We start from the raw sequence: 24,068 nt of genomic DNA on the forward strand, positions 1-24,068 counted from the left end.
TTATTTTCTGACTAAATCTCTTTGATGGCATCAAGACACACTTTTCCATTAGCTACGGCATTTCTTTGGAGAACTGCCCAATGCAGGAAAGCAAACAGTGACTTTGTGTCAGCAAGGCTAGTGCAGTCAGTCAGTCAGTCAAAGGGAAATCTAATACGAAGATGCTGATCTGGAGTCTAAAGGCAGAATGCAGAAAAGATTCAAAACTGATATCATCTTCTTCTTCAGACACTGATATCATCTTCTTCTTCAGACACTGATATCATCTTCTTCTTCAGACACTGATATCATCTTCTTCTTCAGACACTGATATCATCTTCTTCTTCAGACACTGATATCATCTTCTTCTTCAGACACTGATATCATCTTCTTCTTCAGACACTGATATCATCTTCTTCTTCAGACACTGATATCATCTTCTTCTTCAGCGTTCGACGGTTGTGTCCCTCATAATAAAACTAATATAAAAAAAAGTGAACAGTTATAGCCAATGAAGGGACAACTAAAAATCCAAACAAGAAACTAAGAGATCCGTTTGTATGGCCATGTTGGGTTTGATGCGTGCATGCCTGGTTTTCTCCTGTAGATGGGTGTCGGCACAGAAGGTCTGCCCGCTGTCCTCAGCCAACATGCTCCGTCTTCATGGCAGCTCAAATTTTTTATCGAGGTTCTTTCCTCTAGATCCGCCTTGTTTCGCCTAGGGGCTTCCGCTGCCTAGTTGATAGGGTCACCTCGTAGAGGATGTGGTCATAGACCACGCACGGTCGGTCTTGGGATAGGGAAACGTTATGCTAGTCCGGAGGGATTACGCCACAATGGCCACCTCGCGAAGACCCAGGGTCCTAGACTAGGGAGGTCCAAGGGGGAGCACCGGGAGGGCTACCCCTCTACCCGCACCTCCAACACAATCCCTTCCCCTGGTAGCTTCATCCCCAAGGAGGAAACAGAGCTACCTGCAACACCCCAAACTAAGAGATAAATAAAGCCCAATTAGTCAAACAAGAAACTAAGAGATAAATGAAGCACAATTAGTCAAACAAGAAACTAAGAGATAAATGAAGCACAATTAGTCATTCACTCTGTGTTTAGTTGTTGAATCTATGCAGACATGTCAGGCATCATGTGCAAGGTTCTTGGTTTTGTATTGTGTATGTGCCTAAGTCTGTGTGTTAATATAAGTGTTTGTATGTGTGTACGCATACAGAAAATCATGCACCTATAAAGTTGGTTGTCTGTTGAAAACCCCTCTCCCCCTCGCCCCTACTTGAACCCAAATTCGCCTTATCTGAAAGGAAATGCTGTATGTGTTATCAGTGATTCATGGAAAGAAAGCTGCTTGCCTTGGTCTTTTTCTTTCTGATATTTAGCTGAAACGCAATATTGGTTGGGAAGGAAAAAATTCAGGCAGAAATGTTATCATGCGAAGATCTGTAAGCGTAACGTCAACAACCAGAGGGTGGGAGTGTAGTGTATGAGCAGCCAGCCAATGGCGGCAACAGCTGTCACAGGCATTCTGTTTTCACTTGCCGCAACTCTAACTTTTCTGCTGAATGTGTGAGTGCAGCGGCCATGTCTCAACTTTCTATGTGATTTACCAAAGCCCATTATAAATGTGTGTTTTTTTCCCCAGTGGAATGGAACTTCAACTGTTTAAAACAGTGAAGAAATGTTATTTTTTTAACTTTCTGGCAAAATTGATATTAATTATAATAATAAATCACTTTTCTATAGCGCAAGTCCCAATTCACAGCTCCAATCATTTTACAACTCAAATAAACACCTCACACACTCACACACGCACACGCAAACACACACACACACACACACACACGCAAACACACACACACACACACACACACACACACTGTCACAAACTGTTCGTAGAACCAACATATTTTATAAGTTAAAAACGGGTGGCGGGGTAAAAAACGGTCATACACGTAAAATTCCACTCGTGCAAAAAACACGAGTGTACGTGGGAGTTTCAGCCCACGAACGCAGAAGAAGAAGAAGTTAAAAACGGTTGGTTTATGTTTGTTAGAATATGTGTTTGTGTGTCTCTGGCTGTTGTGTGACTGGCATTACTGAATACTATGATAACTTCACGTTATTACACATTGTTGTTGTGTGACTGGCTTTCTAGTCTGACGTGATCTATGTATTACTGAATACTATGATAACTTCACGTTATCAGGCCTAAAAAAACAAATAGGTGTGGTTACGGTAACCCGACCTACCCTATTGTTAGGGGCCGACCCTATAACTTTTTATTACATTTGTCAAAAAAACCACAAAAAAACAAGAAAACGAGTGCAGAAAACGCAATGAAAGCGAAAGCGCCCGAGTCGCACACTTATTTCCCTGTCAAGTAGGTTTAATGTGTACACATTAGAAAAAAAAGTTTAAAAAAAGTGATTGCCTACCATTTTTGGGGGCTATGTTACTGTAACCACACCTATTTTTTTTTTTGGCCTTACATTGTTGTTGTGTGACAGGGAATTACTATGATTACTAATGTTATTTCATAGATGTGCGTAGAGTGAACGTGATCTATTTATTACTGAATACTTTGATTACTACACGTTCTTACATTGTTGTGTGACAGGGCATTCCCGGCCCCGCTGGACCTCGAGGCCCCCCTGGTCTGGACGGCTGCAACGGTACTCAAGTAAGTCTGCACAGCGCCCCCCCCAACACTCACCCATCACCACCATCATCCTTACTTTTTGTCTGGTGTGGCTCTTCCACACTTTCATACGGTCCATGTATTTGAGCATTTGCTGTAACTTTGTAAGACAGGTTTAGACAAATATTGCTTCATCCCTTTGGTCTAAAACTTATTAAATGTTTTTACAATTAGAAACAGACTTTTAAACCATTGGACCCACCTCCGGGACAACCTGTGTCTGGCCTGTCTGAAAACACCCCCCCTGTTAGCAGGGTTCCCACAGGTCATGGAAAACCTGGAAAGTCATGGAATTTGATTTTTAATTTTCCAGGCCTGGAAAGTCATGGAATTCCAATTCAAGTCATGGAAAGTCATGGAATTTAACAAAAATAAGAAAGAAAAAAAATTAACCTTTGAAATGACAGGACCAGCAAACATTACCGATAATCTGACTGCGTAGCAAATGCTTGACTTGCTTGTCGAAGAGACACTGCGTAGAAACTGACTCAAATTCAGTGCAAAGCAAGCCAGTGTCAAAACTGGCAGTGACAAGACGTAAAAAGTTTGCGTGTTCGGAAATGGTGACCTGTGGATCTAGTCATGGAAAATGTTATTGAGCCTCATGGAAAGTCATGGAAAAGTCATGAAATTTTGTTTCTAAAAACCAGTGGGGACCCTGTGTTAGGGATTTTGCAGCCAGCGCAGTGAAGATACAGAGAGAAAAATAACTGGACCAATAGGGTGAGAAAGCAGGCTGTGCTATCAAGGCAGACAACCTGAAAAAAGAAGCACATCCACCAGTCGCTACAGTTATTTCCCCTGGTGTATGGTCTGTGGGACCAAGCAGTGGGGTAGCATCAGAAAGGTGCACTCCCCTGCAGTGTGCATCTTCCTCCAGTGTGCGGTGAGCCGTGAAGTGCAAGCAAGCGTGACAGCCAGGTAGTTGGGAGGATAAAGTATGCAATGCAAGGAAAGGGAGATCCAACTCTCCTTCTTCAGCCTCAGTTACTCCTCCACCAGCAACATATTAAGCTGTGGGGTTTTTAATCACTGAAGATTCAGGCTTTTCTGTTTAGAAATGATTTCCTTGGCTATAATTTAGATAAACAGCAACCGATCAAAAGAGCACTTGGTAGATAAGTTGTTTTTCTTTTTAAAAATGGGAGAAAATTATGATATAGGCTATAATTTGTATATTTTAATAGCAACCAATCAAAATAGTTCAAAAGAGCACAAAAGACAAGGTCATGTTATAAATAAATTGTTTTTCTTTTTTTATTTAAGTGGGGGGGTGGGGGGTAGAGATGTTTAGAAATGATATTATTGGCTATAATTTGTACAGATAGTAACCAATCAAAAGAGCGCAAAAGACAAGGTCAGGTGATAGATAAGTCCTTGCCATCTTAGCCTGCTGTGTGAAGACACATACAAGCCCCACAAAGCGGGTTCCACTGGCGCACAAAGCGGGTTCCACTGTCGCACAAAGCGGGTTCAACTGTCCCACTTTGAGACGGCACCTGTGGCAGGCCTCACTCTACATCTTTACCTCAGTGCACAGCGGTGAAATCAGCCTCTCCTGCAGCCAGTCTGTAGATATAGCTCTGCTCTCACACACTACGGCAGCACACACTGCCTCCAGGCACCACACACTGCCCCCAGGCACCACACACTGCCCCCAGGCACCACACACTGCCTCCAGGCACCACACACTGCCTCCAGGCACCACACACTGCCTCACCACACACTGCCTCACCACACACTGCCCCCAGGCACCACACACTGCCTCCAGGCACCACACACTGCCTCCAGGCCCCACTCACTGCCTCCAGGCACCACACACTGCCTCCAGGCCCCACACACTGCCTCCAGGCACCACACACTGCCTCCAGGCACCACGCACTGCACACTGCCCCCAGGCACCACACACTGCCTCCAGGCACCACACACTGCCTCCAGGCACCACACACTGCCTCCAGGCACCACACACTGCCTCCAGGCACCACACACTGTCTCCAGGCACCACACACTGCCTCCAGGCACCACGCACTGCACACTGCCCCCAGGCACCACACACTGCCTCCAGGCCCCACACACTGCCTCCAGGCACCACACACTGCCTCCAGGCACCACACACTGCCCCCAGGCACCACACACTGCCCCCAGGCACCACACACTGCCTCCAGGCACCACACACTGCCCCCAGGCACCACACACTGCCTCCAGGCACCACACACTGCCCCCAGGCACCACACACTGCCTCCAGGCCCCACACACTGCCTCCAGGCACCACACACTGCCTCCAGGCACCACACACTGCCCCCAGGCACCACACACTGCCTCACCACACACTGCCTCCAGGCACCACACACTGCCCCCAGGCACCACACACTGCCCCCAGGCACCACACACTCCCTCCACCCCTCTCAGATATATGTAGTCCTTATCTCTACTTTCTCCTAGCAACCACACCACACACTGCTATTCATCTTGTTCTATTTCTCCTAGCAACCACACCACACACCGCTATTCATCCTGTTCTATTTCTCCTAGCAACCACACCACACACTGCTATTCATCTTGTTCTATTTCTCCTAGCAACCACACCACACACTGCTATTCATCTTGTTCTATTTCTCCTAGCAACCACACCACACACCGCTATTCATCCTGTTCTATTTCTCCTAGCAACCACACCACACACCGCTATTCATCCTGTTCTATTTCTCCTAGCAACCACACCACACACCGCTATTCATCCTGTTCTATTTCTCCTAGCAACCACACCACACACCGCTATTCATCCTGTTCTATTTCTCCTAGCAACCACACCACACACCGCTATTCATCCTGTTCTATTTCTCGGACAGTGGAACCCCCTGTCAAGACCTCCAATAATCTAAAAACAAGTAGGTCTTAAAAAGAAGGGGGTCTTACAATGGGGGAAGTGTAAAGAGGTTGTGAAAAGAAACTATGTAAAATGAGGGTCTTGGAAGTGAGGGGGTCTTGAATTGCGGGGCCTTAAAAGGGGGGTTGTACTGTCAAGTAGTCCCTCTCTGGGCCAGGGCTGCTGGAAAAAAAGCTGGTTTGTATTGTCTTATGCCACAACCCTCGTAAAATAAATTTTGATTTGATTTGCTAGAGGAATTAACAGGGCACGCTGTGTGTTACAGGGAGACCCTGGTAACCCCGGCTTACCTGGCTTACCTGGTCTAGACGGTCAACCCGGCCTCCCCGGTCAGCCAGGTTTGAAAGGTGACGCCGCCATCGGGGCGCCGCTTGTCAAGGGACAGAAGGTGAGTTCATCGCTGACTTTAACACACCCTGTATAAATTGGATGTGTTTAGGCCAAACAAACATATATGTTGGTTAGGGTAACCCGACCGACCCTATTCCCGCCGACCCTACAAAAATGTTTTCATTTCTATAAATAATTTTTTTTTTTAAAACAATCTCTGGCACATTTTGTGAACCATACCTAGACAAAAAAAAAATAAAAACTTTTTTTCAAAAGTCGACCTACCGACCCTATTTTCATTGGTCATTTTACCAACATATATTTTGGTTTGGCCTTAGGGTCCTACAGTGAGTGTGTACAGAATCGCTACGTTGTCGTTACTGACATCACCAGTTAATGACTGGCAAAGGTTTAGACTACTGTACTGTGAAGACGGACAGAATCATTAAGTTCGTACTTTTCCTCCTACACACAGTCAGGGCACGTGTGGATTGAGACTCCACAAATTGTGCTGCGCTGGTTTCCTGGCCACTGAACACCCAAATGACAGTTTGACTGAACACAAAATGTACCTTGATTGTATGTTGTCCTATCCACTGAACAGCAGAGTGAAAGTTTGACTGAATACAAAATGTACCTTGATTGTATGTTGTCCTATCCACTGAACAGCAGAGTGATAGGTTTGACTGAACACAAAATGTACCTTGATTGTATGTTGTCCTATCCACTGAACAGCAGAGTGAAAGTTTGACTGAATACAAAATGTACCTTGATTGTATGTTGTCCTATCCACTGAACAGCAGAGTGAAAGTTTGACTGAACACAAAATGTACCTTGATTGTATGTTGTCCTATCCACTGAACAGCAGAGTGAAAGTTTGACTGAACACAAAATGTACCTTGAGTTATTGCGTGTTTGTATGTTTTTGTATTTTCATTTTAAAAGTGAATGAAATGGTGGTTACATTTGTGTGTGTGTGTGCATTGTGTGAGTGTGTGTGTGTGTGTGTGTGTGTGTGTGTGTGTGTGTGTGTGTGTGTGTGTGTGTGTGTGTCTGTGTGTGTGTGTGTGTCTGTGTGTGTGTGTGAAAACCAAAGTTGACGTTCAAATGTTATGTTTCAGGGTGAAGGTGGACCCTCGGGATTCCCCGGGCTTCCTGTAAGTCTCCACAGTTCATCACAATCTACAATCCCTCTTGTGCATACCACCCGTTCCTTCTCTCATTCACTCACAAACACCTTTGGATATTTAGAGAAGACAGGCTTGTTCCATGTGTGTGTGTCAGTGTGTGTGTGTGTGTGCGTGCATATGTGTGTGGGTGTGTGCTCGAATGCGTGTACATGGGTGCAACTCTGCCGGCTACACGCCGGCAGCCGGTTTTTGGTTTCATCGGCTGCCGATGTTTTTGTTCCAGGAGAGTTTTTGTTGGGCATTTTAAATACTTAAAAAGCTGGACCCCAACTTTTGCCGGTTTTTGGAATTTTCCAGGTTGCACCCATGCGTGTATGTGTGCGTGTCTGTTTGTTTGTTTGAATCATTTTACCTGCTGGATGTTATATTCTAGATGTAAATTAAGAATGTAAGGTTGATGATCATGTGTGTTTGATCGAGACAATGGCGTGTTGACAGGGAAGCCCAGGAGATGACGGACCCATCGGACCAAAGGGAGTTTCTGGACTTCCCGGCATTCCTGTGAGTACAGCTATGGTTTCACTCTTCCGTCTCAATAGTTTTTCCTTTTTTTTGTTCATGGGTTAAAACTCCCACGTTCACTCATGCTTTTGCTTGAGTGTGGTTTTACATGTATGATCGTTTTTACCCCCCCATTCAGGCAGCCATACGCCTCTTTCGGGGGACACTTTAGTATTGTTTTGTGTTATGTCTCAGGTCATCTGTGGAACAAACACCATGCAAGGTGTATCATCAAGCTGAATGAAATAACAATATTCTCTTCTTTTTGGATGAGATTTCATTTCCACTTGGCTAATTCTAGAAATATGCTCAACTTGTGTTGTGTCTTTCCTAACTCCCTTGCTCCCCCCTGCCCGACACAAGGCTAATTCAGGAGACTGAATCAAATTGTGTTGATTATTGTTCTGACTCTTTTGCTCTCCCCCCTGCCCGACACAGGGCTAATTCAGGAGACTGAATCAAATTGTGTTGATTATTGTTCTGACTCTTTTGCTCTCCCCCCTGCCCGACACAGGGCTAATTCAGGAGACTGAATCAAATTGTGTTGATTATTGTTCTGACTCTTTTGCTCTCCCCCCTGCCCGACACAGGGCTAATTCAGGAGACTGAATCAAATTGTGTTGATTATTGTTCTGACTCTTTTGCTCTCCCCCCTGCCCGACACAGGGCTAATTCAGGAGACTGAATCAAATTGTGTTGATTATTGTTCTGACTCTTTTGCTCTCCCCCCTGCCCGACACAGGGCTAATTCAGGAGACTGAATCAAATTGTGTTGATTATTGTTCTGACTCTTTTGCTCTCCCCCCTGCCCGACACAGGGCTAATTCAGGAGACTGAATCAAATTGTGTTGATTATTGTTCTGACTCTTTTGCTCTCCCCCCTGCCCGACACAGGGCTAATTCAGGAGACTGAATCAAATTGTGTTGATTATTGTTCTGACTCTTTTGCTCTCCCCCCTGCCCGACACAGGGCTAATTCAGGAGACTGAATCAAATTGTGTTGATTATTGTTCTGACTCTTTTGCTCTCCCCCCTGCCCGACACAGGGCTAATTCAGGAGACTGAATCAAATTGTGTTGATTATTGTTCTGACTCTTTTGCTCTCCCCCCTGCCCGACACAGGGCTAATTCAGAAGACTGAATCAAATTGTGTTGATTATTGTTCTGACTCTTTTGCTCTCCCCCCTGCCCGACACAGGGCTAATTCAGGAGACTGAATCAAATTGTGTTGATTATTGTTCTGACTCTTTTGCTCTCCCCCCTGCCCGACACAGGGCTAATTCAGGAGACTGAATCAAATTGTGTTGATTATTGTTCTGACTCTTTTGCTCTCCCCCCTGCCCGACACAAGGCTAATTCAGGAGACTGAATCAAATTGTGTTGATTATTGTTCTGACTCTTTTGCTCTCCCCCCGGTCAACCACAGGGCTGATTCAGGAGACAATCTCAAACTGTAATGTCTCTCTCTTAACTCTCCTGTCCACCACAGGGCTAATTCAGGAGACAATCTCAAACTGTAATGTCCCTCTCTTAACACTATTGTGACTAGCACTGCCACGGCGTTTACGTCCTGCCTGCCCAAGCTTGCCACCAAGAAACTTCCCAAAAATCAGTAACTGTAAAGAAATCTGTCTAGCAAGCTTGAATTAAGTCCAATCACCACCAAATTTTGTGTACTAATTCAAAAATGGATGCCCAGTTCAGTCGTGCTATTTATAAGTTTGTCACGCGATTTGTTTTAGCAAAGGGGGGTGAAAGGGGGATAATTTGTGTTTTTTAACGTTTTTTTGTGTGTGTTTTATTTTCTACTGCTTTTTTTAAAAGTTATTTTTTAACAGAACGTATTATAAATAATGTTATAACCAAACAAGGTGTAAAACCTATGAATTAGCTGAAATATTGTTAACATTGTACACAGAAATAAGGAGACAGTACAAAGAAAAAAACAAGCAAATAACGCATTCACTCACAGCATCCTGACTCAAATGAAACAAAACTGTAACACTCACCAAATGATGTCTAGGTAATCCATATTGAATATAAGTCACATTTTCACAACAAAGTACCAACTGTACACCTATGAACAATTCCAAAAGGATTTGAAGGCTCCAGCCATCCATTGTTATCAGTGCTGCCACGCCCCCATAGCTCCTGCACGATTCCGAGATACATGTTCGTCTAGCAGTATCACCGCCAACCACGTGTAGTTTGCCGACTCGTACTAGCAACAACGGGACTGTTTCTTCCTCACTTTCACTGCTTGTATCGCTTTCCTGAGGCGAAAACGATACGTCCGAATCATGCTCTACGGGATCCTCTAGGTCCAACATCCGGAGAATCTCCTCCCGAGACAAGGCTCGCCTTTGATTCATTTTTTTTCCTCAAAAACGCACACAAATCAGGCGGATTTGCAAATGGCAGAAGGGGACGCCAAGTGTATCAAGGGAAACAACTCAATTTATTTGCAAGCTTCAAAAACCGGGAAGCAATCACGAGTCGTGTACCCTCTATGGCTGGTACTGAAAAATGCGCGTCCCGTCCATGGGCGTGTCAGCGCTGGTACTGATTTATCAGTGTCCCGTCGCGAAAGTGTTAACCCCATTTTGTTCTCCTGTCCACCACAGGGCTAATTCAGGAGACAATCTTAAATTGTAATGTCTCTCTCTTAACCCCATTTTGTTCTCCTGTCCACCACAGGGCCAGCCCGGCTTCGAGGGCTTGAAGGGAGACAAGGGAAACAGCGGCATCAGTCTGCGTGGTGGGAAAGGAGATCGGGGCATGAAGGGAGAGAAGGGCCCTCCCGGGCCCCCCGGCGCCTTCAACGAGAGACCCACAGAGGTCATCATCGGGCCACCTGGTCTGCCCGGCAAGGACGGAGAACGCGGCGACTTGGTCAGTGTCTTTTCTTTTTGATTTCCTCCGTCGATCGCTGTTTCCCATTCAGTTGCTGTTGAATTACAATTTGTGTCTTTGCCCGTACGAAGAGGGATTAATACAGGTTAATTCAAATCGCCAAATAAAGTTGTTAACTTATTTGTATTTTTCATGGAAGAGAGAGAGTGTGTGTGTGTGTGTGTGTGTGCTTGCATGCGTGGAGAGATTAGTCCGTAGACTGACTTGGATCACTTAAAATTTGTGAAGTAATGGTCGTGTTTGTTGGTGGGAGATTTTGTGGGATTATCTACTGATGATGCGTAACGGGTGTATATGGTGTGACACGTTGATTAAATTTGACAAGTGTATAAGAACTAGCAAGTGTATAAGATGTGAGAAATGTATAAGAACTAGCAAGTGTATAATATGTGAGAAATGTATAAGAAGTATAGCAAGTGTATAATATGTGAAGAGTTTACAGGTGTGAAGAGTTTACAGGTGTGAAGAGTTTACAGGTGTGATTTGTTCTGTGCAGGGAATGAAAGGAGAGGAAGGTCCACGTGGATTCCCTGGAGAAATCGGAAGAACGGTCAGAAAACTGCTTTTCTTTTCTACCCCACCTCAATATTTACACGATAAAATAAATTTCTCAAATGAAGAGAACCATGAACTGGAAAACCGACACATGATAAACATATATAGCTATTCTGATGGACACGTGGGGGAATTCGGGGGCTGTGATTGGATGGTCTCACACATCCCTTTTCCGATCATCAAAGCATAACGCTACGAAAGTTGGCCATTTTTGCCGATATCCAAACGATATCGGCAATAACAAAGACGCATGGTTCCAGTTTCTTCCACGTGTATAAAGTACACGCATACCTCGCCAGGTTTGTTTCTGTCACTCTGTGACTAGTCGACAGACGATGCCATTTGCTTTGTGTGTGTTTTTGTTGTTGCTTGCTGTACATGACATACATTACGTGTAAAATCCAGTTCTTTAACAGGCAACAAACCTTGCAAATTTCCAGAAGCTGCAATCTGAAGCGGCGACCTATCTCGGATTCTAGCAGACGATCTCTTCAATGTTTAACAGAAAATCAGCAAACTCTCCTGTCGCATAGAACGTCCATTATATAGTGCATTGTTGAAATGAAGTTACTGGTCTGAAACATTTCGTCGTTTCTTCTGAGACAATCCTTGTTCTCTTATCATCTACAGATTTACCGCTGTCTTCACCACGCGAATTCCCAACAGAAGTCAGACTTTCGAACATACAATCTACGTAGGCAAGCATGATACGTCATGACGTCATATGATTCCTAACATATTGACGTAATGCTAAACATCCGGTTATCTCGAGTTTTCTCCGTAATACATGTCCGTGGGTTTTTCAATGTTCGGTTATTTCCGTGGCTTCATGCGGAAAGGGAACCGTCGTCTGCAATCATCAACGACATGGACCATTCTGGTTCTTGTCGCTGACAAAAACATGATTCTAACACAGAATTTAATGTCAGAATAGCTATATAAACGCTATTGTGTTTTCATCGTAGCAATAGGGTCCGATATTTAGACTCGAACAAGTATAATGCGACTCGTCTTCAACTCGTCGGCATTATACTTGTCTCGTCTAAATATCGGGCCCTATTGCTACGCTGAAAACACAATAGCTGTTAATAAAACAGGTATAAACAATTCATGTAAAAATTAACTTTGTACGTTCCAGTCTATCAGAAAGTTTCTGCAGTAGGAATCAAGAAGAAGTACATGTAATGTGACATTACCTGTCTGGGGTTAAACATCTCTTTAAATTTGTGAGGTGCATAGAACTTTATTAGGATTTGAGCCATATAAATATCCTCATTATTATTATCATTATTGATATTTACTTTCAGGAGAATGAGAGCATTGTTATGAATACACAGAGAGTGGGTACAGTAGCTTTCCAGTCGAGTTGCTGAAAAGTAGAAGAGTTTTGGTACATTGACGTTGTGCAGCAGAGTTTTCATTTTGATCGCAAAGCTTCGTGTTGCAGGGTCCTCCTGGCCCCAAGGGCATGCTGGGAGAAAAGGGTGTGCCCGGCATTGCTGGACCTAGGGTACGTCTTGTTTCCTCTTGTACAGTGTGTGTGTGTGTGTGTGTGTGTGTGTGTGTCTGTGTCTGTGTGTGTGTGTTGTGCAGGGGCGGATGAGGGGGGGGGGGGCACAGGGGGCACGTGCCCCCCCCCCCCCGAAAAAAAGAAGAAAAAAAAAAGATTTTTCTATGCTGATTCTATGACCATTTCTAAGTTCAGATGGCACCATTTTGCTTCTTTGGGCAAAAAAAATTTCCGGGGGGGCATGCCCCCGGACCTCCCTAGCAAATTCGGGCGCTTCGCGCCCATCACATTCACTTTCGATTCAAAGTGCCCCCTCCCCCCTTACAAAGCAACTGATCCGCCCCTGTTGTGTGTGTGTGTGTTAGTGTGTGTGTTTGTGTGTTTGTGTGTTAGTGTGTGTGTGTGTGTGTTAGTGTGTGTGTGTGTGTTTTTCTCATGTGCTTTGAAAAGCTGTTTGGTTTTGCATACAGGGTGCAGAAGAGATGTGTCATACAGGGTGCAGAAGAAATGTGTCGCAGAAGAGATGTGTCATACAGGGTGCAGAAGAAATGTGTCTTTGAGTGTCTCACTGTGCTTCTGTATTGTTGTATCTGAATATAGAAAAGAACAGTTGTATTAATTATGCACCTTTTTCCCGCTCCTAGGGTAAACAAGGATTCCCAGGCACACCTGGTCTACCTGGTCTGAAAGTGAGTCACGCCCTGTGCACAATACCTGCTATTTTTCTACCCAGATAATATCAAGGCATTGTTGTTTGTTGTTAACTTCATATGATGCAAGGGTTAATCATACAAGAATTGCTTGGACCAACGAAGTTTCTCTTGGTATTGGTATACAATGCTACATTTTGATAAGTTTATCATCAAAACAAAGAGAAACTTCTTGAAAAAAAAGTGTTTAGTACGATTCTTACAAGAAGCTTAGCAGCACTTCGTGGAATCTTGGCTTACGTTTCACATAAACGTAATTTTTTTCATTGTGTTTGTAATCCAGGTATTAATTTCACACATGTGTACATGCTTTGTGTTATATTTGATAAGGACAACATTAATTGCATGATCTGTTTTATTTTGACACTGTTTACATGCTTATTGGTATGTTTGAGAAAGACCAATAAAAAGCATGATTTGTCTTACTATAACACTACACATGATTATTGGTATATTTAAGAAAGAAAACGTGAATTGTAAAGTGTGATTTATTTTTATACACATGACTATTGGAATATTTGGAAAAGAGAAAGTGACCGTGATGGTGTGTTGTCCACAGGGTGACCGCGGTATGGACGGTCTGCCAGGCCTGCCTGGCATGATCGGCATGAAGGGCGAGCGAGGTCTCAATGGTATGGACGGCAACTCCGGCCCTCAGGGGCCCCCTGGTCGCCCCGGGGTAAGTTCCATAGCTCTCACCTCTTTCTGCACAGATAACTTCTCTGTATCTCATCCTATGAAGCTGCTTTGACACACTCACACAAGCTGCACTGACACTAGCTGAGTGAACATAGGTCTGTGATTGTATACACACACACAAACACACGCATGCATGCACATCGTTTTTGCTCTGAAACCGATGATCTCTTCATATGTAATAAGGCCTCACTTTTATCATCTTCAAGTCAGCGGGTTGAATGGTAAGACTAACAGACCATTCTTTTACCCATACTTTGTCTTTTGCTGTCAGAAAACAATGATCATCACATGACAAATGAGCGGTAGCATAATGTAGACCGCCTGTTGACTCACACCCTCTCACCAACGGACGTTGCTTTGCACAGGGTCGCGGTTCGGTGGGAGAGCCAGGGCCCCGTGGTTTCACCGGCCCCAGCGGCCTTCCTGGTGACCCGGGCTTGCCAGGACTGCCAGGTGCTGACGGACCCCGCGGACCCCCCGGACTGGAGGGAGGGCGAGGTATCCCCGGTCAGCCCGGTCCCCAGGGAAGGGACGGGCCCAAGGGAGACAGAGGAGATTCCGGCAACTCAGGTAACGTCACGTCCACCGTTCTCTGGCTTTCTGCAGTCCCTTGGCTTGATGCATAACAACTACATGTTGGTGGTTAAGTGATACATGTATATGTACTTTATGCTGGTTCTCCACTGAACAATGGGAGGTGTCCTCTCCTCAGAGGGGACTCACGCTGCAGGTTTCTTTGTATGTGCAACAATATGCTTGTGGAGCATTATTGTCTGTCTTCAGATGTTGATGTGAATGAGGATACGATAGCTTTATGGATTGAATTGTGTGGCGAGTGTTTGTCCATGATCTGTCATTATCAAATGCTTGATCTGGCTTTTCCCTCAACTACAACTTACCGATCATCTCTCCAAGTTGTGTGCTAGGTGTATAGATGTGAATGCTGATTCCTTGCCTATCAACCCTCCACGTTGTGTGCTGCAGGTCTGCCCGGTCTGGATGGCCGCCCCGGCTTGCCCGGTCGCCCCGGACCCAAGGGAGAGCCCGGCTTGGAAGGAGAGCCTGGACTGACAATCCCCGGAGCACGCGGACCCCCCGGTCTGCCCGGCCTGGACGGTATCCCCGGCAGCAAGGGTGAACGAGGTTTTGAGGGTCTGCCCGGACCCCCTGGAAACTCGTCACAGGGTGTGCGCGGCCTGCCAGGCGCCACCGGAGACAAGGGTCAGCAAGGTTTCCCCGGTCTGCCTGGACGTGACGGTCAGCCTGGTAACCCCGGTGCTAAAGGTGGGTCCCTCTCTAGGGCTGACTTCTATATCTGCCTTTCTCTGTCTCTCTCTGTCTCTCTCTCTCTCTCTCTCTATCTATCTCTCTCTCTCTCTCTATCTATCTCTCTCTCTCTATCTATCTCTCCCTCCTCCTCTGTCTCTGTCACTCTCTCTCTTCCTTTCTCTCTCCCCCTCTCCCTGTCTCTCTCTGTCTCTGTCTCTCTCTGTCTTTCTATTACCTCTATCTCCTTAACACAGGCATGCAGTCCACTGATACAGCCGTTGGCAAGTGTCTGGCCAGGTTCTATGTTGGGAGCATTCTGGTCTTTAGAACATTGGGTATGCGTCTCCTCGTTTTGGAGACTTAGAACTTTACCTCAGCAGCAATTGTCTTAGCTGCTGGGAAGGATCTTCTGTCCTACAACAGGTTTTATTTTTTTGCTGAGCCCATCTGTTAAGTTAAAGCAGTGCAGTGATTTTGTTGTTTGAAATTAGGTTCAATGTTTTGTTTGTGACTGCATGCATGAGTACCCCTTACCTCCTGTCTCTCCTTCCACACAGCTCTGGGTCCTACAACAAATGATGGAAGTTGCCATTGCTCAAACCTTGTGACTGCGTGCATGAGTACCCCTTACCTCCTGTCTCTCCTTCCACACAGCTCTGGGTCCTACAACAAATGATGGAAGTTGCCATTGCTCAAACCTTGTGCCTGCTGAGAGAGAAGGCGTATGGTGCTGTTAGTGGTACCTGTTTTAAACCAATAGAGGGACTGTGCGCCATGACCTTACCTTGACCTGTGTGTTGCCAGGTGACTCTGGCGGCCCCTGTGATGCGTGCCTGCCGGGCTTCAAGGGAGAGAAGGGCAGCGTGGGACTGGACGGCCTGCCTGGGTTGCCAGGGCAACGCGGCCCGCCAGGACTGTCAGGTCTGAAGGGAGAGCCCGGTGACGACGGCGCTTCTGGTCTGCCCGGCCCCCCCGGCCTGCCTGTAAGCTCTGCTCTTAAGATAAGATAAGATAAGATAAGATAAGATAAGATAAGATAAGATAAGAAAACTCTATGTCCATTTTCATTTTACACAAACATTGACATTTTTCTTTTGACACCATCGCATTTCTAATAACACTAAAACACGATTAAAAAAAACTAATTGAACATAAATACACTACTAAGATCAACTTATTGCATAATCATTTAAATAATGAGCAACATGTATATATATCACAGTAACTTGCGCTCCAAAACACAAAGAATGCAAAAAGTTCCATGTTGCTTGTAGTGCTAAGGTCTGCCTGTAAGCTCTGCTCTTACCTGTTGCTGTGGTTTATTGTGCTGATGTCATGAGAAGCTATGGTTTTGGAAAGTGATAGTGGTATTTTATACTTTTACTTTGGATGGTTTACTTCATGATTTAATGTCACAGAGACTCCAATCTCAGTGTTCACCATGTTTAAAATGCTTTCTGTCAGCGCCAACTATAAGTTGACAAGTGTTTCATAGACAAGTGTTTCATAGACAAGTGTTTCATTGACAACTGTTTTATTGACAACTGTTTCATAGACAACTGTTTTATAGACAAGTGTTTCATAGACAACTGTTTCCTAGACAACTGTTTCATTGACAACTGTTTCATTATAGACAAGTGTTTCCTAGACAAGTGTTTCCTAGACAACTGTTTCCTAGACAAGTGTTTCATAGACAAGTGTTTCATAGACAAGTGATTCCTAGACAAGTGTTTCATAGACAACTGTTTTATTGACAAGGGTTATATAGACAAGTGTTTGATTGTAAGCCTGACTGTGCGTGTTGTGCAGGGAAACGAGGGTCTGCCAGGTCTGCCGGGAGACAGAGGTCTGAAGGGAGAAGCGGCGCGCCCTGAAGTCTTGCCAGGACCAGAAGGTGAGTCGTTTGGTCACAACCAGCAGTTCTCAAGTCTACCAAGTTTTCTATTTAGATACCTGAGAGATCTGTTTTAGACCTTGTGATTTCTTATTACCTCGTTAATCTAAATACCTTGTGTTTGCATTTTTGTGTGTGATCACAACATGTTAAGATCTAATCATGAGGGACTTATGAAAGTGTAAAAAAAAAAAAAATTTTTAAAACAACTAGGGACACAATCGTGTTTATTTTTTTGTGCACAAGAAACTAAAGTCAAAAATGCCTGTATTAGTAGCAATGTCGCTCAGCCTAGTTAGTTGTTTGAACAAACTGTCATTCCATGACATGCATATAAAGGTGATGTTTGGATGCATGCTCAACCCCATGTGTGTGTGTGTCAGGTCTGAAGGGAGACCTGGGCTCCCCCGGTTTACCTGGAGAACCTGGTCGTGGTGGTCGCTCCGGTCCACAGGGTCCCCCCGGCGCACCCGGTCTGCCCGGCAGCAAGGGAGACTTTGTAGGTCATGTGTGCTGGAGTATGGGGGGTGGGGGGGTTGGAGGGGGGTGTGTTGGGGGGGGGGCATGGTGAGGCATTGGGATATATATCACAGAAGTGACGACTGGGATAAAGGGCTGTTAACATCAAGGTTTTTGTTTTCATTGAAAAAAGATCATTTAGAAGTATTGGCTTGCAGTCGTTATGCTTGTTGTGGGGAGGGATATCATCTGAAGTTTCATGTAGGGTAGCTTTGATGTTGTTGGCAGTGCAAGAATGTTTCTTTTTCACACAGACCGTCTAGCACTTATGGGCTCCAAAGTAAGCTGTGGCCCAAGATTTAAGATGGATAATTTTGAAGAAATTTTGTTTTTATCTGCATGTTGTATGGTTGCAGCAGGAATGTTGTGGGTTTGCCAAAAGCTATTGTAGTTTTATGTGTTTCATAGTTAAACACGTGCACCAAGATATCCCAACTATCCATGATGCTACAGCAATGGTTGCTATGACAATGAACATAATGATGGTTGCTATGAACATAACGATGGTTGCTATGATGATGAACATAAGGTTGGTTGCTATGACAATGAACATAACGATGGTTGCTATGACACTGAACATAACGATGGTTGCTATGACACTGAACATAACGATGGTTTCTATGACAGGGCGAGAGAGGATTCCCTGGTCTGGATGGTCGTCCCGGTCGAGCGGGTGAGCCTGGTATCCCCGGTGAGCCCGGCGTGCCCGGTATTGGTCTGCCTGGAGCTCCCGGTGATCGCGGTGACCCCGGAATGAACGGTCTGCCTGGACTGCCCGGTCTGCCCGGATCCAAGGGAGAGCCTGGTAATGCCTCACTGTCTGCTTCGTTCTCAGCTCTGCCCGCTTTGCAATGCTTTGTCTCCATTTTTCTTCTCTCTTTCCTTATGATGTTTTGTAAAGCTCCAAATAATTCTTTGTTGTCTCTTCCTTTCTACATTTTGCTTCAGTCTTGTTTCTCACTTTAGAGCACGGAAGTTTCTACCTATTACAGAAAGAAAAGAGACCTTAAAAAAAAAAGAACCAGAACATGACTGTGACGTGTTTGAATTATACTACTGTTGATCATGCTCTTTCTCTTTCTTCATTGAAGTCAGCAGGTGCCTGTGTTGTACAGCTTTGGTTGAAGTGTTTATGCGTGTGTGTGTCAGGTCGTATCGAGGGAGGCAACTTCAAGGGGGAGAGAGGAGAGCGTGGATTTGACGGCGTACCCGGCAAGGAGGGTCTACCTGGATTGCCCGGCATGCCCGGCCTTAAAGGTACACTGTCACTGCTTGATTCTGTGTGTGTGTGTGTGTGTGTGTGTGTGTGTGTGTGTGTGTGTCTGTGTCTGTGTGTGTGTGTGTGTCTGTCTGTCTGTCTGTCTGTCTGTCTGTGTGTGTGTGTGTGTGTTTGTGTGTGTGTGTGAGTGAGTGAGAAAGAGAGAGAGAGAGTAGTTTTACAAGCAATCAAATACAATTATATATTCACCAGCTCTGTCAAGTCTGACGGTGTATGGTTAAGTGTAATGTTATCACTGAGTCTGGTCTGGGTGGAATGGTGAGAGAATGACCTAGCTGTAGCATAGAGGAGAATTTTGTATCATTCATTCAGTTTCATTTTACAGGTGATTCTGGTCTCCCTGGTCTACCTGGCAGGAAGGGGGAATTCCCTGTGTCGTGCAGTACAGTGTTATATGGTTCAGTGTTATATTACAGGTGATGCTGGTCTACCTGGTCTACCTGGCATGAAGGGAGACTCCGGTGAGCCTGGACTCAGCGGGGTACCTGGACCAAGAGGTAAGAGTTCTATCCCCCTGTATCCTCTGCCGTCTGTTCACAGCATTTGATGTTTTGCACAGCAGCAGTTCCAAGCAAAGCAAGTGGTATCAGTAGCCTAGCTGGCTATGTTCCTATTCTATTAACTTGGAAACAATGTATCTTTCTCAGCTTAAAATTCAGTCTCTACAAAGCTTCTTCTTTGAAGCACAGATAGGCTGTGTGTGTGTGACAGATGAACATTGGGAAATGCACAGCAAGCATAGGGCATGTATGATTGTATACTGTGGAACTAACATTTGTTTTTTGAAGATAGATCCATGGTTAGAATGGACCACATAGAAATGGAGTAGAGTTGGTATCAGGTACTGTTGACATTAAGTCTTCACTTCAAGCTTCAAGTGTATGACCTTTGACATTACAACCATTGTTTTACATGCTTTACACCCGTAACACAGGTACCTGAAACGCAACTTAACAGAAAGAGAAATGTAGAGTAGAGACAAATACCGTGTTTCTTTGTGTGACCAGGTTTGCCCGGCCCACGAGGAGAAAAGGGATTGGCCGGTCTGCCCGGCTCGCCTGGTCTGTCTGGTCTGAAGGGCGATAGCGGTCTGCCTGGTCTGCCCGGTCAAGACGGTCAGTTGCGATCATAAACCTCCGTCATCTTCTTTCACTTACCTGTATTTCTCACCTGTATTTCTCACCTGTAATTCTTACCTGTATTTCTTACCTGTATTTCTTACCTGTATTTCTTCCCAAAGATACAAGATCCGTATCCCTTCAGATATACCAGCCAAGTGTTTCACAACGTACATTTTGGAATCTTCAGAAGTTCTAAGTGTTTAAATATGTGATTTGGAGGTATAAAGATGGGTTTGGAAATTTTGTGTGCGTGTGTGTGTGTGTGTGTGTGTGTGTGTGTGTGTGTGTGTGTGTTTATGCTCTCTTTAAAAGATGAAAGAACTTATCTTCTTCATGGCTGCTTAACATACTTAGTATCCCATACTTTTGTTCATTGCTACAGGTAGCAACAAGTGTTTGACAGTAATGATGTTTATTTTCTTGGTACATGTAGCTACAGGTGTGTGACAGGTGTGAAATGTTGTTACAGGTCAGTCGGGTCTACCTGGTCTGCCCGGCGAGGCGCTGCAAGGTCGCCCTGGTCCCCGTGGAAACCCTGGAACCTCCGGTCCCCCCGGCCGTGGGGGAGAGCCCGGCGTCCCTGGTAATGCTTCTGGGTTATATTATCTGTTATTATCCTTACCCACAGAATACTAATGCTTTTTGGTCCTTGTCTTCTGTTATGCCTTTTTTCATTATTCTGATCCATAATTGGCCGTTTTCTTCTGTGTTATGACTTTCCTCATTATTCTGACCCAGAGAAACCCAAAAGGATCCCCATCTAATAAAATCATAGTGAGGAAGAGACAAGCGTCATAAACCCTTTAATATCCACTCGGCGTAAAGACAGCTCATAGCAATTTCCTTTATTTGCACCAACTGAGGTCTTCTACTGATATTTTGTTATTTTTTCCCCCTCACTTTCCCTCATCCATTGTTACCGGCCTTTTGACAGTCACTGTCTCGCCTTGTCCAGTCAACCTTTTAGCTCTGTTTTGGATATAATCTTGTTTCAGATGTGAGTGGGTTAGTATTGATGAAGGTGTGATTGTGGTCACCAGGTTCTGATGGTCTGCCTGGTCTGCCTGGCCTACCTGGAGAGGCTGGAGACGACGGCTTACCTGGCTTACCCGGCCAGGACGGACCCAAGGGAGAGTCTGGTATCCCCGGTCTGCCCGGCTCACCTGGCTCTGACGGACTGTCTGGTCTACCTGGTCTACCTGGTCAGTCACTCTCACACACCTGTTTGGTTTACCTGTACTTGTGACGTGACACTTACACTCACACTTTCAACACTGATCTTGGTCATAATGGGTGTTGTTTTGAAGAGTCTCTGACGCTAACAAGCATGTCTGCACAATTTCTTCTTGCTAGAAAAATATGACGGAGTCTTTTATTTGGAGGAACCTGTTCACTAGTGTGTAACAAGAAGAATGTTCATACAGTGTCATATTTCATCTCACACGGCAGAAATTAATATGTAAAGCGCATTGAGCATATATATGATTATGCGCTATAGCAAATGTCCATTATTATTATTATTATTATTAGTGTTGACAACGTCTGTAAATATTACTGCCAGGCAAGTCTAATGCGAGGACAGCTAGAGCCTTGCGGCTGTTTTTTACTGAAGTTTTCATGTACTGTGTAAGAAAGAATGAGTGGATATAATACCTGTGTGTCATGACCAGGTGATGCTGACACCAATGGAGAGCCTGGCTTACCTGGGCTGCAGTGTGTTGTAAACTAAAGATTGTGTTGACATTGTGTGTCAGGAGATGTGTTTGTGTTGACGATGTTGATGAAAGGAATGAGTATAGCTGACTCTACCTGTGTATCATGACCAGGTGACCCTGGTGCCAAGGGAGACGGAGGCTTACCTGGACTGCCGGGTCTGTCGGGACCTAAAGGTGACAGCGGCCTGAACGGACTGCCAGGTGAGGCGGGTCTACCTGGACTGGATGGACGACCCGGAGAACCCGGAGCCCCAGGACAGGACGGCTTGCCCGGACTCCCAGGTAAGTGACACGATGCGTGAGCTTTAGTAGGGCACTTGTACACTTCCCTCCGCCATGCCGTAGCATGTAGCATGTGTTGAGAAACAACGATACATGATTTGGAAACTTCCTGACTGGAGTTGCCTCCTTGTGTATGACTGAAAGACGTTACAGGCTGTGGCAAGTGTGCTCTTTCCCAGGTAAGCCTGTGGCAGATGTGCTCCCAAATAGCAACTTTGTCATCTATAAGGCAGAAGAGTACAGGCTATCAGTTTGTCCTGCTGTTGTAGGCGTCACCAACTGTTTAACCAACCAAGTTATCTAAGAGTAGAACTTCCAAGAAAAACATTTCCATCAGGACTAGTTATTTTTTGTAGTTATCTTTTGTTCTTGTAAGTACCTGTTGAACAGAAGCTAAAACAGTAGGATTTTTACAGCCATCAAGTGCATTGACTATTGGAGGCCTGTTGAGGTAAGTTAACAGAGCTTGTCAACCGACAATCTGAAAAATCAAGGTCTTCAAAAGGGGAAGTCTTTATTTTGTTTTTAAATTGTGGGGTTGCTATGTACTGATATAACGTTGTGTGAGAGAGAGAGCAGGAACAAGGGGCAATGCTATGAACTGATGTAACGTTGTGTGAGAGAGAGAGCAGGAACAAGGGGCAATGCTATGTACTGATGTAACGTTGTGTGAGAGAGAGAGCAGGAACAAGGGGCAATGTTATGTACTGATGTAACGTTGTGTGAGAGAGAGAGCAGGAACAAGGGGCAATGCTATGTACTGATATAACGTTGTGTGATAGAGAGAGCAGGAACAAGGGGCAATGTTATGTACTGATGTAACGTTGTGTGAGAGAGAGAGCAGGAACAAGGGGCAATGCTATGTACTGATGTAACGTTGTGTGAGAGAGAGAGCAGGAACAAGGGGCAATGCTATGAACTGATGTAACGTTGTGTGAGAGAGAGAGCAGGAACAAGGGGCAATGCTATGTACTGATGTAACGTTGTGTGAGAGAGAGAGCAGGAACAAGGGGCAATGCTATGTACTGATGTAACGTTGTGTGATAGAGAGAGCAGGAACAAGGGGCAACGCTATGAACTGATGTAACGTTGTGTGAGAGAGAGAGCAGGAACAAGGGGCAACGCTATGAACTGATGTAACGTTGTGTGAGAGAGAGAGCAGGAACAAGGGGCAATGCTATGAACTGATGTAACGTTGTGTGAGAGAGAGAGCAGGAACAAGGGGCAATGTTATGTACTGATGTAACGTTGTGTGAGAGAGCAGGAACAAGGGGCAATGCTATGAACTGATGTAACGTTGTGTGAGAGAGAGAGAGCAGGAACAAGGGGCAATGTTATGTACTGATGTAACGTTGTGTGAGAGAGAGAGCAGGAACAAGGGGCAATGCTATGTACTGATGTAACGTTGTGTGAGAGAGAGAGCAGGAACAAGGGGAAATGTTATGTACTGATGTAACGTTGTGTGAGAGAGAGAGCAGGAACAAGGGGCAATGTTATGTACTGATGTAACGTTGTGTGAGAGAGAGAGCAGGAACAAGGGGCAATGTTATGTACTGATGTAACGTTGTGTGAGAGAGAGAGCAGGAACAAAGGGCAATGCTATGTACTGATGTAACGTTGTGTGAGAGAGAGAGCAGGAACAAGGGGCAATGCTATGAACTGATGTAACGTTGTGTGAGAGAGAGCAGGAACAAGGGGCAATGCTATGTACTGATGTAACGTTGTGTGAGAGAGAGAGCAGGAACAAAGGGCAATGCTATGTACTGATGTAACGTTGTGTGAGAGAGAGAGCAGGAACAAGGGGCAATGCTATGTACTGATGTAACGTTGTGTGAGAGAGAGAGCAGGAACTAGGGGCAATGCTATGTACTGATGTAACGTTGTGTGAGAGAGAGAGCAGGAACAAGGGGCAATGCTATGTACTGATATAACGTTGTGTGATAGAGAGAGCAGGAACAAGGGGCAATGTTATGTACTGATGTAACGTTGTGTGAGAGAGAGAGCAGGA

The 24,068-nt window shown here is 45.1% G+C and overlaps 1 protein-coding gene across 1 annotated transcript in view; it reads left to right on the forward strand.

Annotated features, from left to right (window-relative positions):
* Positions 1–24,068, forward strand: part of LOC138945808 (collagen alpha-2(IV) chain-like) — a 127,707-nt gene that overhangs the window by 79,772 nt on the left and 23,867 nt on the right. Inside the window, exons 6-26 of the mRNA XM_070317317.1 lie at positions 2,606–2,668; positions 5,839–5,961; positions 7,025–7,060; positions 7,532–7,594; positions 10,292–10,486; positions 11,004–11,057; positions 12,510–12,572; positions 13,217–13,261; positions 13,842–13,961; positions 14,347–14,551; positions 14,966–15,265; positions 16,055–16,233; positions 17,060–17,144; positions 17,528–17,643; positions 18,291–18,468; positions 18,813–18,920; positions 19,359–19,439; positions 19,950–20,057; positions 20,533–20,646; positions 21,104–21,265; positions 21,890–22,060. Of these exons, the coding sequence (XP_070173418.1) occupies positions 2,606–2,668; positions 5,839–5,961; positions 7,025–7,060; positions 7,532–7,594; positions 10,292–10,486; positions 11,004–11,057; positions 12,510–12,572; positions 13,217–13,261; positions 13,842–13,961; positions 14,347–14,551; positions 14,966–15,265; positions 16,055–16,233; positions 17,060–17,144; positions 17,528–17,643; positions 18,291–18,468; positions 18,813–18,920; positions 19,359–19,439; positions 19,950–20,057; positions 20,533–20,646; positions 21,104–21,265; positions 21,890–22,060 (2,569 nt within the window). The remainder of the gene's footprint in view (positions 1–2,605; positions 2,669–5,838; positions 5,962–7,024; positions 7,061–7,531; positions 7,595–10,291; positions 10,487–11,003; positions 11,058–12,509; positions 12,573–13,216; positions 13,262–13,841; positions 13,962–14,346; positions 14,552–14,965; positions 15,266–16,054; positions 16,234–17,059; positions 17,145–17,527; positions 17,644–18,290; positions 18,469–18,812; positions 18,921–19,358; positions 19,440–19,949; positions 20,058–20,532; positions 20,647–21,103; positions 21,266–21,889; positions 22,061–24,068) is intronic.

The sequence above is a fragment of the Littorina saxatilis genome, linkage group LG13 (genome assembly GCF_037325665.1).
Source record: "Littorina saxatilis isolate snail1 linkage group LG13, US_GU_Lsax_2.0, whole genome shotgun sequence".
Lineage (NCBI taxonomy): Eukaryota > Metazoa > Mollusca > Gastropoda > Littorinimorpha > Littorinidae > Littorina > Littorina saxatilis.